The 18,038-nt window shown below is 41.8% G+C and overlaps 1 protein-coding gene across 33 annotated transcripts in view; it reads left to right on the top strand.

Moving 5' to 3' along the window:
• Positions 1 to 18,038, top strand: part of ANK2 (ankyrin 2) — a 1,630,948-nt gene that overhangs the window by 1,465,718 nt on the left and 147,192 nt on the right. For 19 of the 33 annotated variants that reach the window (XM_069241892.1, XM_069241902.1, XM_069241884.1 and 16 more), the window contains one exon: positions 9,713 to 9,787. In XM_069241892.1, the coding sequence (XP_069097993.1) occupies positions 9,713 to 9,787 (75 nt within the window). Of the gene's footprint in view, positions 1 to 2,407; positions 8,426 to 9,712; positions 9,788 to 18,038 lie in introns of all 33 variants that reach the window. The other 14 variants (XM_069241684.1, XM_069241717.1, XM_069241674.1 and 11 more) reach the window with 1 other exon arrangement.

The following is an 18,038-nucleotide window of genomic DNA, read 5'->3' on the forward strand; positions in this document are numbered from 1 at the left end:
CATCCTGACATAAGATCTGTGAAAAAACAAATCAACCGTTGTAAAAATGGCATATCAACTTCTAACACATTGAACTACTACTTGTGATGTGGTTGACTATTGGAATAGAACTTTATTCCTATTGTCAGACTAAAGTGTTCAAACGGAAAGAATAAAGTGTTCAACAAGGAACTAACAAAGGTTCATTTGTTGCCACGGTATATCATCATTGAGCCCTTTTGTATTAGTTTGAAGTCTATAGACCCATCTTTGCTCCTTCTCAAAGAGTTTGTTTGTAATATCTCCTCGAGGGGAGAGTTTTTCACTGATTAACCATTTCATTACACTATCTGTATGGTTTTTCTCCAAGAAATGTGTGTTAAGTCTAGTGGAGTATCTCTTACATCGTACGGTACTCCTATGCTCACTGATCCTGATTCTCACTTTCCTGGTGGTCATCCCGACATATCGGAGGCCACACGGGCATGTGATGATATAAATCACATTGCTACTATTGCAATTAATGTTCAGTTAAAGGGCACACAGACCAATTCCCACACTGGTAGTAAGTACCCTGTCACTGGAGGGAGGTCCTACAGTGTTGTTTATTGTTCAAAGGCTCCTCTCCATATATTAATGTGCACTGTTCTGTCCCTGATGCTTTTGTTCCATCTGAATGACAACATAGGTTTGGAAATAGATAGTTGGTTGGATATTAGTATCCACCAGTGTTTGTTAACAATCTTCTTGATGGAATTCAATGAAGAGTGATAGGTAGTGACAAAGATTAGAGTATCTCTCTCCTGTTTGATATTGGTTTCAAGTAGAGGTTCCCTTGGGGTATTGCAAGCCTGTTTTCTGGCCCTTTTAATAATCTTTTTGGGATAGGCTTTTTCTTTTAGCTTTGTAGTGAGAATCTCAGCTTATTTTGTTTTAAATCCTGCACGGTAGAGCAGTTCCTCCTGATCCGCAGGAACTGTCTCACAGGCAGATTTTCTCTAAGTGCTCTGGGATGTGCACTGTTAAAGTGCAGGAGGCTGTTCCAGTTACAGCCATTATGTAATGAAAAACTCTAGTACATCTGTAAAGGACTGCCCTAGAAAATATGCATGCAAATAAATGAGGCACCAGTAGACAGAAGAAATGAGATGGACAATGCAGAAACATGCCATCCATGAGTGACCATTACAAGTGGCTATATATATTTCAGACAGAAAGCAAAGGACAGCAATGCTTACTTACCATTCATGAAATATAGGCAACTGCAATTTAAACATTATAAGCAAAATGCTAATACAAAACTATAGTAGAAGAGTGTAGAGCTCAATTCAATAATTCTCTACATAAAATAACCCAAGTATATTATATGCTTCTCTGTATGTCCTTTCCCCCAGGGCTATGGACATTAAAGTATCAAGTACAGTAGAGGGAAGAGTGCTTGACCATAAAATTTAATGTATGATTTTAATGTTTTATTTGCCATTTAAAACCATACCATTACAGTTTGTGTAGCAAAATCAAAACCTCCATTCCCTCTGCTTGCATCACTCCTGCTTTGCATGGAAATAACTTGGCTTTACATGTGCAGTGTGTGTGTTGTATGTGAATGCTCTAGAGTCCTTGGTTGCTGTGCATTACATTCCTGGTGTACAGATTCATGCTTATTTTGATTCATGGTTATTCATGATTTTTTCTACCCTCTTTTATGTCATTGTTTCCTATTTTTCATACATAATGAGGTTGCTCCAAGGAAATGGCAATACCTCTTAAAAGCAAATACATTATTTGTTTCCTCGATTAATAGAGATGTGATATTCCTTGAGTTGAAATGCCGGTTGGCTACTGATCCGTATTTTATTTTCCGTGGATTATCGCAGAAGTCCATATGCATTGTGACAAGTGGTCTGACTTTTTTAATGTAAAGAATACCATACATGATTGTTCAGTTGCACTGACAGTTTGCAACCACTGGCTTTCACTTAGAGGAAATCAACTTTTGGGCTAATCCAATTTCCCTTTTTATACTTTTCTTTATGCTTATTTGAACATTAATTTGCAACATCGTAACAATCTTGAGATGCCTCTATTTGTGTGACTTTACTGTGTTCCTATTAGTGTTTATTTGCTGATTTTGTTCCCTTTGTGTATTGTGCTGTCTTTATTTGTTATTGCTTAGGTGTTGTCTGTGTGGATGTGCTCCAGTGTGAAAACAAAGCAAGTTATTTCCTATCCATATTCCTCGTTTTTTTTCTTCAGCTTTGCTTTGCTCTTGTATTACCAATCCATATGGACCCCCTGACCCCTGTATTGATCTTTCATACCAATTCAACCAAAGACATTGTCGTTTCAGTCCTGATTGCATATTCCAACCTCTTTTTTGTTCTCTTGGTTTCCATTTTTCTTTTAATATTTCTTGTTCACCTCAAAGATGATGAAGAGACTGAATCTACGGAAACATCTATCCTGAAAAGCCAGCTGGTCAACGAAGTGCCTGTTTTAGCGAGTCCAGATTTGCTTTCTGAAGTTTCTGAGATGAAGCAAGATTTGATCAAAATGTCAGCCATCTTGACAACTGACACTACTCTTAAGTCAAGTAACAGTAAAGTGAGGGATATTGTCAAAGGAGCAGACGAAGAGCCAGGGGAGCCCTATGAAATTGTTGAAAAGGTTAAAGAGGACTTGGAAAAAGTAAACAAAATTCTCAGAAGTGGCACATACAGTGGAGGAGAACAAAGGCCTATTAGAGGGTGCAATGGGACAAAAAGCATGGGTGCTGAAGATGAAGGAGAGGAGGAGTGGGTTATTGTAAGTGACGAAGAAGTAGAAGAGGCAAAAAAGAAGACTCTAACAGATGTTCCTGAATTGCCATGTGTTGAAATTAGGCTAGACAGGGGCCAACGAGATAACGTTGTGAAAAAAGACATATCTGGAATGGTAAGTTACTTGACAGAGGATCTAAATGCTTATTTGCCTCTTCATGAAGTTCCTCAAAAAACATTTCCAGAAGAAGATTTTGTTCATGAAACGTTTGAAGCTGTTGTTGTTCGGAGGAGTTCTGAAAAAAAGACACAAGACTCTGACTTCACTGAGAATCAAAATGCAGAGGAAAAGAGAAAGCCAACGTTTGAAATTAAAAAGCCAGTTAGAAGAAAACTTAAGGAAAGAGAACTGCAAAAGGAGAAGGAGTTACAGGGCATTGATGGGCATTATAGTCTTGCAAAGTGCAGTTCTGAGGAGTCATTAGATGAAGAATCAGGATTAAGTCCTGTAGTGACATCAAATATAAAGGCTGTGTCACCTGTCATAGAAGAGACACCAATTGGTTCAATTAAAGATAAAGTAAAAGCGCTTCAGAAGCGTGTGGAAGAAGAGCAGAAAGAATGTTTAAAAACACCCAGTAAGGGCCAGGTGAAGAAGGGACATACAGAGGACTTTGGGAGAATACAAAAACCAGAGCAGACCTCTGAGCCACCAGTTTCACCTTCTGCTAAAATAGAAAAACTAGAAGAGACAATGTCAGTACGTGACCTTATGAGGGCATTCCAGTCAGGGCAGGATCCATCCAAGGGGAAATCTGGACTCTTTGAGTACAAGTCTGTAAAAGCAAGGGAGCAAAACCTGCCCTCTGAAGAAACCCAACCAGTGGTGCAGCCTAATTTATCTGAAAATGCAGCAGTCTCTGTCTTAGAGCATGCACACACTAAGACAGTCCAGTCTGGGATGGGTGATAAAGAAAATGTTTTAGAACTTACAGATATAGATAATAAAAATAGGCAGGTTGGTGAAGATGGGAATTATCAGGTAGACACAGGTTTAAGTGAAAAGGAGTCACTTGATTATGGCATGTGGAAAACTGACAAAATAGAAATTGTTTGCTCTCTGTCATCTCCTGTGGATGATGTGCAGGAAATGGGGCATAGCCATAAGACAACAGACACGTTTTATCCTGTATTTGATGAGGAAAGTGCTCATGAAATTTCACTTTTGAAGGGAAAGGTAAGAGACCTGTACAAAGATGCAGACCTACAGATCAGTCCAGACAGAAAGACCTCCACTGACTTTTCTGATGTAATTAAAGAAGAGCTGGAGGAGAATGATAAATACCAACAATTCAAAATACAGGCAAAAAGCAGTGAGGGTCAGATTCAGTTAGAGCAGGTTCTAACGAGTCCATTTAACATCACCTTCCCTTCAGAGTATGGAAAAGACGGATTCTTGCCAGCTCTGCCTTTGCAAAGCGACTCTTTGGAAGACAGTTTAGAAAGCCTAAAACATGAAGGACCAGCAGATTCCCCTGGAAGCATCTTAGATGGAACACCACAAATCAGTTCAGAGGAGAGTTATAAACATGAGGGCCTAGCATCTCCTGAAACAAGCCCTGAAAGTCTTTCCATATCACCAAAGAAACTTGACCAAGACAATGAACAAACTGAGGGAGACTCCAAAGCTAGCCCCACTACTAAAGAAGTGTTGCCCAAAGCCAGGATAATGTCACCAACTGAGGAGGAATGGGTATATGATGCAAAAGGCAAAGTTAAGGTTACTGACACAGAACGTGTTATGTGCACTGCTGAATATTCCCCAGCAGAATGGGATGTATGTGTTACAAGAGCTAAATCATCAGTGCAGGAAAAGAATGATGATACAGATCCTAACTCCAAACCACTTGCAACAGAAAAAAATTCAGGTTTTGGTGAGACAATAGCTGATGGTGATGTTCAACATATTACAGATCTCACAACCCTGCAAAGTCATGCAAAAGAGACTTTTATTAGCGAATCAGTGAAGGTGAAATCCAGTTCTATTTCAAGCCAAGACAGTGATTCTAGAGAGCACTCAGATGTAAAAGAAACATATGACACTATGTTAGAAGCTCATGCTCTGCACACAGTAGTTAGGAGCCCTGAAGGTTTGGAGCTTTCCCTTACTAGCCACGAGGCAGAAGCCCCAAGCCCAGTAGCAGATGAGTCCCTGACCATGAGCCATAAGGATTCTTTGGATGGTAGTCCTCTGGTGGAAGATAATTCATCCCATAAAACCCCAGATTCCCTTGAGCCAAGTCCTACTAAAGAGTCACCCTGCCGTGACTCCCTTGAAAACAGCCCTGTGGATCAAAAGACGAAAACTGGAATACTAACGGGACACTTACCATCTCAGGTCATCTCTACCAAAACAGATGGTGCTATAGACTACACCTCTCTCAGAGCAAGAATTCTCCGTGACACTGATGGAAGTGCTGAGGATGATAGCCTGGATCAAACTTCCCTCATGGAAAGTTCAGGAAAGAGCCCTCTTTCCCCAGATACCCCCAGCTCAGAAGAAATCAGCTATGAAGTCACACCCAAAACACCAGACCTCCAAGCTCTGTCTGCTGTTTCAAAGCCACCTGCTATTCCTGAAGTAACAGAAGAGCCAGATGAAGAGGCTGAATCTGAACCAACAAAGAGAGTCACACCTGAAGAAGAAATGTTTAAGATGGTAACAAAAGTAAAAATGTTTGATGAGCTTGAATTAGAAGCCAAACAGAAAAGGGACTATAGAAAGGAGCCAAAGCATGAAGCGATTTATGACCTTGAAAAGGGAACTATTCAAGATGACGAAGGGGCAGAGGAACAAAGTATGAAAATCTTGCAAGATGAAGATGTACAAATAGTTGTTGTGTCTGTTGAAAGAAGAAAAAGTTCCTCCACCTCCTCAGAAAGTGAGCCAGAGTTGTCCAAGCTAAAAAAAGATGTTAATTCTGGGCTCTCCACAGAGCCCACAATTCAGGTTCAGCCACCATCCCCACGCCCACCAAGCATAGATTTAAGTTCAAGCCCTGAAGAAGCTGGACATGATGACTCTGCTTCAAGGCAATGCACCGTCACAGTGGCAGAGAAAAGGGAAGAATCATCTAAGAAAATAGAGGAAAGAAAGCCAAGACAACAGTTAAGTGAAATTAGTGAATGTGATTCTCTTGTTGAGTCGACTGCATTTCACCTTGACCCTGACTTCATGGTGCAGACTGATACATCAAAACTTCATATCTCTGATCCCAGTGAAACAGTCAGCAGTATGACTTCTCAAACTGGTGTAAATGACAGTGAAAAAGACATAGTCATTCATAGTGACACGCTGGAAATGGACCATCATGATGATTCTGAAACAGAAGACGATGATGAAGATGATGATGCAGAAACAGAAGATATTACTGTCAGGGAAGCTAGAAGTCCAAAAGATGACATGCCCCATGATTATTACACCAACCAGTGCCTTGCATCCTCTGTAAATGATTTTGATAATACACTGGATGAAATACAAAAAGAGATGTATTCTGTTTCCTCGCCTTTAGAAGACAACTCCATGGAAATGGACAAGACATCAATAGCTTCATCTGACTCTATATATAATGAGTACTCGCTAACTGAGTATTCATCTTATGCAACTGATAAGGAACCAGACCATTTGAATACTGACTATGCAAATGCAGATGTTGAAGGTGAGGAGGCACAAATAACCAGTCCATATGAGAATGTCCCTTCTGGCCATTTTTTCTCAAGCACTGACATTAAGACTGGAAGGGATCAAATACATGTAGAGAGCCAGTCTTCTGCTCCTAAAAGAGTCATGGAAGTGCTTTCTTCAGATACATTTTCAGATAGTCTTACAGCCAGGGATGTGTTATGGGAATCTCATACTGTAAAAGACTGTCAAACTGCAGGTAGCCAAGAAGTAGACTCAGAGCAGTGGGATGCCCTTGAGCAATCAACTCTAGACTCAGACAGAATTGCATGTCCTTTAACTCCAGATCCCATGGTAATTAGTGGAGTTACTGTGTCAGAAGATGGAACTTCGGAGCAGCTCAGCAACGTAATTATCACAAAATCTGAGGCTGACTCTGACACCTGGAGTGCCATCCGGGAAGATGATGCAGCCTTTGAAGCTCGGGTGAAAGAGGAAGAGCAACGGATATTTGGTCTGATGGTGGATAAACAATCTAAAGGGACAACTCCAGATACTACCCCTGCCCGGACACCCACAGAGGATGGAACCCCAACAAGTGAACAGAACCCATTTCTCTTTCAAGAAGGTAAACTTTTTGAAATGACCAGAAGTGGGGCTATAGATATGACAAAAAGGACCTATCCGGAAGAAGGTTTTCACTTTTTCCAACTAGGACAAGAGTTTAAAGATGGGGTTATACCTGAAGAGATCAAAGAGGACGCCTTGGAGGATGAGTTACAGAGGACTGAGGGCTCTCCTGAAATGATTGCATCTTCAGAATCAGATGAAATGATAGACACAGCCTTAACAGTGGGTCAGACAGAGGAGACAACATCCTCTACTGATAACCAAGAATGTATCAAAACAGAACCAAAGTCTAGAATTCCTATAAAGATGGGTATTTCAGCATCTTCAAAATCACCAAAGAAAGAGTCAAGTGCCATGGAAGAATCAGACACTCTGCTTTCTTCCCCAGTAGAAACTGACGTTTCCTTTGGTAGCATGCATGTACCTTTCAATGATAGTTTTGTGAAGTCCACAACAGGTTATCAGTTAGATTATTCAACAGCTACCAGATCTGTTTATTCAGAGCAGGATTACAGGTCTCCAGATTCATCCCCAGAAGAACAGAAATCTGTAATTGAAATTCCAACTGCAGTAATGGAGAGTGTACCTTCGGCTGAGAACAAATCTAGAATTCCTGTAAGGGCTGGTGCTGCATTACCAGCAGTGCTACAGTCCTCTACAGACGAAGATACAATGTCCTCATTAGATAGTTATCTTGGTTATGATGAAGAAAAGCCAAAGTCTAAAATTCCCATCAAAGCCTCATCCCAAAAAGGTGATCATCAGTCAGTTTCCTCAGACACATCTGTCAGTATGTCTGAGTGCATCAGAGTCCCAGAAGTATCAGGAAAGCTACTAACTAAACAGGAGATCCGGAGCAAGTCTGAATCTGATGCAGTTTCTTCTTCAGATTCCAAGGTTAGGCGATCCACAAAAGCTAGAAGTTACACTGAGGCAGACACCGAAACAAGAGAGGCATCAGGTCAGGTGCAGATTGAGCTAGAGAAAGATGAGGTGACAAAACCAAAGGTGTATTCTTCCAAACTTCCAGTAAAATCTAAAACTGGTGCCTCTTACCAGAGGACCTCAAGTCCCACGAAGGACAGCAAAGAGCAGTTCTTTGAGCTTTACAAAAACTCCATTGACTTCTTCGAAGAGATAAGCGACGAAGCTTCCAAGTTAGCTGACAGGATCACACTGGCAGAAAAAGAGCATGAAGTATTATCGGACGATGAAAGCAGTACCTTTGATGTTTCTGTGGTTGAAAATGTGCCATCCCTTCAGACACAGCAGTCTGTCCCTGAAGACATCTTTGATACAAGGCCTATTTGGGATGAATCTATTGAGACCCAAATTGAGCGCATTCCAGATGAGACTGTCCATGATCATGCTGAAGGTATTTGCCATCTACAGGGATTCCCTGTGCTAAGCATGTCATAGTTTATCATTTCTGTGATTTGTGTGTCATTTTTGTTAGGCTTTCTGTGATCGTACACGTATTTGTGCAAGCTGTATTTGTTTTTCATGCCATGTCTCTATTGGTGTTTATGATCAATCTCAAGATTGCCTATTGTGAATGCTTGTGTTAAGCATTAGCAATAATCATGCCTACAAAGAATTGTTTTCAGCGGGATATTAAGAACATGCAAGGTTTGAGTTTTTGTTGCCCCACCAAAATGTCTTGCTTTTCAGATGGCTAACAAAGATGTAGGTACTGCTGTGGAGGAATCTAAAAAATGAAAAATGTAGAGTTTTCTCATTCAGACATTCCTCATCATGGTCTCTTGCATCTGTTGCTTGCACTTGGACCGACATGCAGGTTCACATGAAATTTTACAGAGTCTAACAATATCATGCAGCATCGAGACCCTTAATCATTCAGCAGATCCTTAAAACAAGTGTCTGCATAGCTGCTCCAACTGAACTATCTTTTTATTGGAAGTTGATTCATAATCCATGTGTAAATTTAACAAAGAATGAAGCTCAAACTTGACATATCTTAATTGTCCGCTGCTGAAGTGTCGTTCTCTCTCATTATATGTTATGGTGGTGATTTTTGCCTTGGACAATTAAGCATGATCATGAAAATTGTTAAATCTCACAGTATTATTTCTAATGTTTTAGTTGGAAACCATGTTAGCTGTGGGAGATAAAACGTATGAGTCAGTGTCCTTTGTAGGCACTAAGAAGAGGCATACTTCACCAAAAAAATGCAACATTAGCAATTTTTTACCCTTTGTGACTTTGATCTTTTCCCACACCTCCACTGAAATGTTGATATTTATGTTGTTGCCTCATGCACTTTAGTATGGTCTTTGCAGTATTGTCACTACTAAATATATTTCAAGGTAGAAGAAACCTGCATGCTGCCATTCAGCCTAATCCCAATAAACTGACTATCAGTGTTCCTATAAATACTTAGACAAAGGTTTGCAGAACTCTGAATTATTGACCTGCATGCAATTTGAATCATCAAGCATGATAAAAGAGGTGTGGGAACAGACAGCACAAACCCTTGAAACCCATTTTCATGTAGATTTTTTGTTCTGTGAAATGGAAAGACAAGTCATCAATCTGAAGCCACAAACAAAGTTGATTTCTTACCTCTCGGTCAGCTGGCCCGGTTTAAGATGCACCGACCTGCTATAGATAAAATATGACTTTTCTCATTTGATATTATTAGGTGCACAGGAAGACCAGGAAAGAACGGAGGAGAGGCTAGCTCACATTGCTGATCACCTGGGCTTCAGTTGGACAGGTAATCTTTATTTGCAATAACACTAAATAATTCCATCCTGATGTCTTCACAGAGTGAAGATGATAAAGGGAATAAACAAAGAACAAATGGCAAAGGTTATGGTATGAAGCTACTAAAGAGTTAGCGTACATGTTCCATTACAAAATGTGTCTTTCAGAACATATGCAAAAACATCCATGCTGAAGGGATGATGTCAAACAATCATAACACAGATTTAAAGAGGCTTAGGGCTATTCCATACTACTTTGTTCACCTACAAGGTTGAGTCCATGTCTGGACAAATGGCATCCCACTGTTATCTGAGTAAACAAAAAAGATGAGTCCCTTCGCTTGTACCAGGTATACATTTACATGACCCTCACTCCTTTATTCCTGCTCTCTCAATATGCTGCTTTTCATTATTCAACCCCACAACATGCATACAGTTTATTTCAGTTGTAAAAATGAGTTTTCCCTGCCGTTGCTTATGGTTTGATAATGTTTGTTGATGGGTAGAATTGTTTGTCTGATACATCAAGCTTGAGCCTGGGTTCATCCCATGGGGCCATGGTATAATAAATTTGGCTGAGACCAATGCTGCTTGTGAATGTTTTTTTCCAGTCACTGCATATGTTTCATAAGGATGGCCTTGACTGTCATTGCATGGGCTGCACATATACCACTTGCAAACACACATCAAGAAGAATTCTCAAAGAAACCAGGCTTTGATAAGGACGTCCGTCCCAATTCCTGTTGGGGTAATTTACCTATTAGTGTATATATGTTTGTTCATTGTCCAAAAATATCTTGGCTTGACTAGAGATCCCAAAGAGTCATGAGTTTAAATGTCCATGGATTAATTGGCAGGAGTCACATCACTTGCTGTTTCACTATTTAGATGCTAATTCTTCTGGGAGTAGTTTGGGATCCACATTAAGAGGCATGTATATTCAGCATGGGCAGACCAGTGTGAAGTCTCTGCTTTTTATCTGTCATGCATCATGCAGCACAAAAGTGTCAAGTATTTCAAGTTTTTAGATGTCAGAAAGTTATTAAAACCTACCTTCTGTGGGAAAGGAATAAAGACTTCATTCACATGCCCACAGACTGACCAGTAACATAAATCCACAGAGCGAGTAAAGTACCATTTGGCCGACTGACTACAAATAATGTACCAAGGCAATCAGTTTGTTTACAGGGTCACAGTAATACAATGATAGTTTGGTACCCTCATGTTATGGATTTTGTATTGACAACCAAAACAATGCAGGTCAAAAGGAACATGAACTTGCACAAGCTTCCTGCTACTAAGGACTTTCGAGAGACACTGGGGCATATTTATACTCTGTTTGCACTGAATTTGCGTAATTTTTTTTACTCTAATTCGGGCCAAAACTAACTCTATATTTATACTTTGGTGTTAGACCCGTCTAGCGCCAAATTTATGGAGTTAAAGTCATTTTTTGGAAGTGGAGACCTACCCTGCCTTAATGAGATGCAAGGTAGGCGTTCCCGTGAGCTGCGTCGTTCCGGTTTGGCGTCCGGTGATTTTCTCACCACGGTGCAGGCTGTGTGTTGCTTCTGGCAGGCTGTGAATCTAATTTACGCTACACAAGAAGTTCTTTGCAGGATGAAGTCGTTTTGGCTCTGAGACTTCAAGGAACAGGAGCCAAGATGTATCCAAGCCCTTGGAGAGCACTTCTCAGCAGTGCCAGAGGTCAGCAAGGTTGCAGGGCAACCGCAGGGCAGCAGTCCTTTGTAGAAAAGCAGTCAGGTGAGTCCTTTGGGCAGCCAGGCAGTTCCTCTTGGCAGTTTGCAGGTTCTGGTTCAGAGTTGCTTCACCAGTGGTATCTTGTCCTGAAGTGTCTGAGTTGGTAGGGTCAGAGGCCCCGTTTAAATACCCAAATGTGCCTTTGAAGTGGGGGAGACTACAAAGAGTGGCTTAGAAGTGCACCAGGTCCCCTTTCAGTTCCATCCTGTCTGCCAGGGTCCCAGTAGGGGGTTTGGCAGTCCATTGTGTGAGGGCAGGCCACTGTCCTTTCAAATGTAAGTGTCAGGCCCTCCACCCTCCCAGCCCAGGAAGACCCATTCAGTATGCAGATGTGTCCAGGTGTGACTGAGCATCCAGTGTTGGGGTTGTTTGAGTGAAATGCACAAGGGAGCTGTCAACTAACCTAGCCAGACATGGATTGTAAGGCACAGAAGGATTTAAGTGCAGGGAAATGCTCAACTCCTTTCAGATCCGAAAATACCACTCAGACAGTACATGAGGGTAGCCCTAATGTTAGCCTATGAAAGGAGCAGGCCTCACAGCAGTGTAAAAATAATTTAGGAGTTCTACACTACCTGGATATATAAATTACACAGGTACACGTCCTGCCTTTTATCTACATAGCACCCTGCCCTATGGGTTACCTAGGGCCTACCATAGGGGTGACATATGTAGAAAAAGTGGAGTTTAAGACTTGGCAAATACTTTTAAGTGCCAAGTCGAATTGGCAGTGAAACTGCACACACAGGCCTTGCAATGGCAGGCCTGAGGCATGGTTAAGGGGCTACATATGTGGGTGGCACAATCAGTGCTGCAGGCCCACTAGTAGCATTTAATCTACAGGCCCTGGGCACATGTAGTGCACTTTACTGGGGACTTACAAGTAGATTAAATAAGCCAATTGGGTAGGAACCAATGTCACCATGTTTTCACGGAGAGAGCATATGCACTTTAGCACTGTTAGCAGTGATAAAGTGCGCAGAGTCCTAATGCCAGCAAAAATTAGGTCAGAAAAAGAGAAGGAGGAAGGCAAAAAGTTTGGGGGTGACCCTGCAGAAAGGCCATTTCAACAACGGGGAAATGTGTACATGCTGCCTGCCAATGGGAGGGGGGGCAATGATTCTAGAACATGTGTGTCAGTGTTCTGTCCAAACATCAGTGGTGATAAGAATCCATGATGTCCTATGATTGCTGCTCTTATTGATGACGTTATTTATGGAAGGTAAGGTAAAATACATAGGAGGTGATAGAAGAGACAAATCAGTTGGGTTCAGAGATCATGTTGTGTGGGCCAAAGTTTGTCCTCCCTCTCCAAATATAGTGCTAATAGTCTGACATGATTCATGTACTCCTGTTTGCCAAAAAATAAATTTTTCTTATAATAGCACATTCATGTGGTTTGATATGTCTGGTACCAGTACCCGAATGCCTGAAGAGTTTGAAAGCAGCCCTGAGTAGCACTTACCATGTAGGTTGTAGTCAAATTGTCTGGGTCTCTCTGCAATTGCTGTAAAAACAACTGGGATCAAACATAATGTTCAGGGTCTCCTTTTGGTAGCTAGAAGTAAATCAACTGGTACCAAATTCTTTAACAGCTGAAGAGTTTATCTGAATGTAGACAATCAAACAAGATAGTGAATGAATGAAAGAAAAGTAAGAGAGAAAAAGGGGAAGAAAACTGAAATGTATGTGTTTTCCCTCAAATTCAAATAACAGGAAAAAGGAGTTTGTACAACTTAAACATGGATTAATTCAACACAACAATTTAAATAGCAATCACTCAATAGTCTAACTTGTGTACTCAGTTTTAAATCATTGAACAAGGTTAGTAGGATTAGTATGAATAGAGTACACAAAAGATGCAGATATAAATATTGTTTCCAGATGATCTATAATGTAATGACTTTGAATTTATATTGGAAGAGATTCAATATCTGTGTTATACTGAATGTTCAATCTTCCAATAAAGATTTATTTTAATTAATGTATTTGCAAGTGAAACACTAACATCAGAAATGCTATATATAATAACAAGGAAATTAATATAGTAATTGGCAATGAAGCGTATACATAGGTCAGTGGTAAATTAAACGATACATTAAATATAACTTACCTTACACATATTCATTTTTACAGTTTGATACATAGGCGAGACTCACATTGTGTTTGGCCAGATGTCAAAGTTGTAGTTACAATGCAGGCCTCCAGGTTCCAATGTTAGCAATTTATCAACTTGACCACGTTAGTTTAATGAAAACTTTCCATTTCTTCAAGAGATCCAGTAATAAAGTGGTTAATTCTACCTATTCTCTTACTAAACATATAGAGAACTAGTTACACCATGAGTCACTGTGGCATCTTTTCCTCATTTAGGCTATGCGAAACAGTATAGGAAAAGGGTAAGCACAAGTCTTTACCTCAATACAGATTAAGAAAATGTAAAACACTGAAAACCTTTGTTTTAGGTGCAGGCTCTAAAGTTCTTGCGTAATACAGAACACATACATGATATATTCATAATTTTCTCCAAGATGTCTTGAAAACAGAAGACCCACTTACAGCTTACACTTCAACAAAGCTTCAATCTCCCCAAAACATTGTCTTAGTGTGGATTAGGTGAGAAATACCAGTGAATTTTGCAAAAATTGATTAAGTGTAAATCTCATTGAAAAACCGAAGAATTCCAGCAGTTAATCTTTTATAAAGAAATGCATAAAGTATTTAGTAGACGTAGCCTGCCAACATGCTAGAAAAAGACATTTACCACATGTAAAATATCCAGGATCTCCATCACCACACTGGTACAGACTCAAACAGCAAAAATCTGTAACTGAAAAACGAGAGATTCATTTCTCTTCTAAACTTGGACATCAATATTCTGAGACAGTTACACTGAAGCTGCATAGCTTAAGGTGAAGTAGAAGACTGCAGTGAGTCACAGTTAAAAGGGACTTTTATGGCAATCGATTTCATGAAAGAAGGAAGCCCCAGTCTGAAACAACACGTATATATTTGCAACAAATGGTATTGCTGAATATTTAGTACTCGCTGGTTTGGAAGAATGCCAGTTCTAGAATATATATTTTTTACATTCTCCAATTGTAAAAAAAAATAACAAGTTCTCTTGGCACCTTCACTTTCTTCTTAGTCAAGGAAATGAGGAGCAGGAATGAGGCTGTCCTGGCATATATTCTACAAACTTGTGAAATGCCCTTGAAAAGTATATCTATATACCAGAGTTGAATCATGTGAATTTTCACTATTAGTCTTTGATAATATTTAGCTGCATTTGCTGCAGTCAAACTGGGCAGTATGAAAATCCCCATTAAAATGTTAATCTAAGTACAATGGCATCAGGAATTGCAATAGCATTAGGACACTGTCATTAGTTAAGCCAATTTAAAATGAACAGGTTGATATACTAAATGCCAGAGTGGATTTTCAGACGTAAGTGCCTCTACCTTATTTTGAATCATTGTCTTTTCAAGCTCCAAAAGTCATCAAGGCTTGGCACATACTGGTACAGTAATCACCATTTATCACAGTTTTTAAGTCAAAAGGGAACCTTCAGACATAGGGCCTGATTTAGAGTTTGGCAGATGGGAAATCTGTCATGTTTACAACAAAGCAGCCAGTCTGCCAGACACTAAATCAGGCCCATAGTATTTTTCCAAAGCAATATTGTGACCAGAGTGACATTTATTTTGACTTCCAGGAAGTGATTACATAAACTTTAAATAACACATGATCTAGTGTTTACATGGCACCAATGAAAAACATTGATGCTGATTTCCTGGAATTTCTGGGGTAGGGTATTTTACATTCTTGTGACACTTATATAATGGACAGTGCTTGTCAGTATGGCGTTACAGTATATATTATTCACCAGTGATCTCCTCTTACGTCACATGATTGTACCTTGCCCTACACTTGTCTCATATTTGGTGTTCCAGAGGTGCTATGATAAGGTCATGGAGCAGGCCTGGTTAGATTGTTTTGTCGAGCCTGGACAAAATTTCCTGTGGGTCCCTCTCTGGTTTGTAATTCGAGGAATACCTCTTAAATAAGAAAATAGTATTTACTTGGGAATGAGAAAGCACAGTCTTTGAACCTGCATGGGGTGAAGAATTGTTCACTGCATCATGATTGAACAAGTCAGTCCTAGGTTTTTGTTATTTAAGTATATTGTAACAGGAGTGTTGGCAGTAAAAATTGCAGGCCTTGGGGCAAAGAGCCCTGGCTGCCGTCTCTTATGATAGACTGGTCATGGAGAGGAAACTGCAGAAAGTAAACAGGACATAGAGAGCCCTACTTAGTTTCTACTCCTGCCACTGTCTTCATGTCCTTTGAGACAAGAGGAAGCCACGGCAGTGTCAGGGTTAGCAAAAGGCAAACCGGGTAGCAGCAGCTACCTCCCTATCCCAAAGTGAAGTGTATGCATGGAAGACAGGTTGAGGTACAGCCGCAGCTCCATCTTTGTTTCACATTTGAAAGAAAAATAGGGTAATAGCTCCAACTTAATGCATGTGTGTAGGAAAATGCCACTGTTAGCATGGTCACCCCCCAGGTTTTGCCTAGTGCTAATGCCAGCTTTGATTGGAAGTGTGCTGGGACCCTGCTAACCAGGCCCCAGAACCTCTGTTCTTTCCCTAAGACTGTACCTTTGTTTCCACTATTGGTACAGCCCTGGCACACAGTTAAGTCTCTTGTAAAAGGTACCCCTGGTACCAAGGGCCCTACGGCCAGGGAAGGTCCCCAGGGGCTACAGCATGTATTATGACACCCTCAGGGACCCCTCACTCAGTACATGCACACTGCTTTGCAGCTTGTGTGTGCTAGTAGGGAGAAAAGACAAAGTCGACATGGCACACCCATCAGAGTGCCATGCCCACAAACCACTGCCTGTGGCATAGGTTAGTCACCGCTCTAGCAGGCCTTACAGACCTAAGGCAGGGTGCACTATACCACAAGTGAGTGCGTAGCTGCATGAGCACTATGCCCCTACTGTGTCTAAGTCAACTCTTAGACATTGTAAGTGCAGGGTAGCCATACTGAGTATATGGTCTGGGAGTCTGTCATTACGAACTCCACAGCACCATGATTGCTACACTGAATACTGGGAAGTTTGGTATCAAACTTCTCAGCACAATAAATCCACAGTGATGCCAGTGTGGGATTTATTGAAAAATGCACACGGAGGGCATCTTAGAGATGCCCCCTGTATGTTAGCCCAACTGCTAGTGCAAGGCTGACCGGTCTGTGCCAGCCTGCCACTTCCAGACGAGTTTCTGACCACATGGGATGAGTGCCTTTGTGTACTCTGTGGTCATAAACAAAGCCTGTCTCGGATGGAGGTGCTTCACACCTCCCCCTGCAGGAACTGTAACACCTGGTGGTGAGCCTCAAAGTGTTACAGAGCCCCAGGGCACTCCAGCTAGTGGGGATGCCCACCCCCCGGACGAGCCCCCACTTTTGGCGGCAAGTCCAGAGGGATAATGAGAACAACAAGGAGGAGTCACTGCCTCAGCCAGGTACACCCCTAAGGTGACCAGAGTTGAAGTGACCCCCTCCTTGAGAAATCCTCCATCTTGCTTTGGAGGATTAGGACCAATAGGGATAGAGATGTGCCCCCCCTGCCCAGAGGGAGTAGCCATTGGCTACTGCCCTCTGCCCCTAACACACCCCTACATTTAGTATTTAGGGGCGACCCTGAACCCAGCTCTTGAGATTCCTGATGACCTCAAGAAAGAAGAAGGGCTGTTGAGCTGAAAGTCCAGCAGAGAAGAGGAGACAACAACTGACTTGGCCCCAGCCCTACCGGCTCGTCTCCTGCTTCAAAAAGCTGCAAGAAAAGAAGCAACACGTTCTGCAGAACCAGCGACCCCTAAACAGCCTCCAGGGTACTGCCTGCACCACCGAGGACCAAGAAACTCCTGTGGACAGCAGACCTGTCCAAAAAGAAGACCAAGAAACCAACTTTAAAGGGACTCTCACCTCACTCCAGAAGCGTGAGTCCAACTATTCTGCACCCGACGCCCCCAGCCCTTGTCCAGAGAATCCAACTATCCAGAGAGGACCCCCAGGCGACTCTGACGATGTGTCCACCCTGGGCTGACCTCTCTGCACCCCCACAACGACGCCTGGAGAGGGAATTCGGAGGACCCCCCTGACCGTGACTGCCTGGGATGAAGATATCCGACGCCTGGCGAAACACTGCACCCGCAGCCCCCAGGCCCATGAGAAACTGACCACTGGTGCAGCAATGACCAGCAGGTGACCCTCACCCTTGCCCAGTCAGTGGGTTGCCCGAGAGGCCCCCCTGGACTCTGCCTGAAGCGCCTAACTGACCCCCCCGGGTCCCTCCATAAAATTCTATTGAGAACCCGACACCCTGTTTGCACAATGCACTCAGCTGCCCCCGTGCCGCTGAGGGTGTGGTTTTTGTGCCTACTTGGGGTCCTTCCAGTAGTCCTCCAAACCCCCCTGGTCTGCCATTTGACA

Source organism: Pleurodeles waltl, chromosome 1_2 (assembly GCF_031143425.1).
Source record: "Pleurodeles waltl isolate 20211129_DDA chromosome 1_2, aPleWal1.hap1.20221129, whole genome shotgun sequence".
NCBI classification, from domain to species: domain Eukaryota; kingdom Metazoa; phylum Chordata; class Amphibia; order Caudata; family Salamandridae; genus Pleurodeles; species Pleurodeles waltl.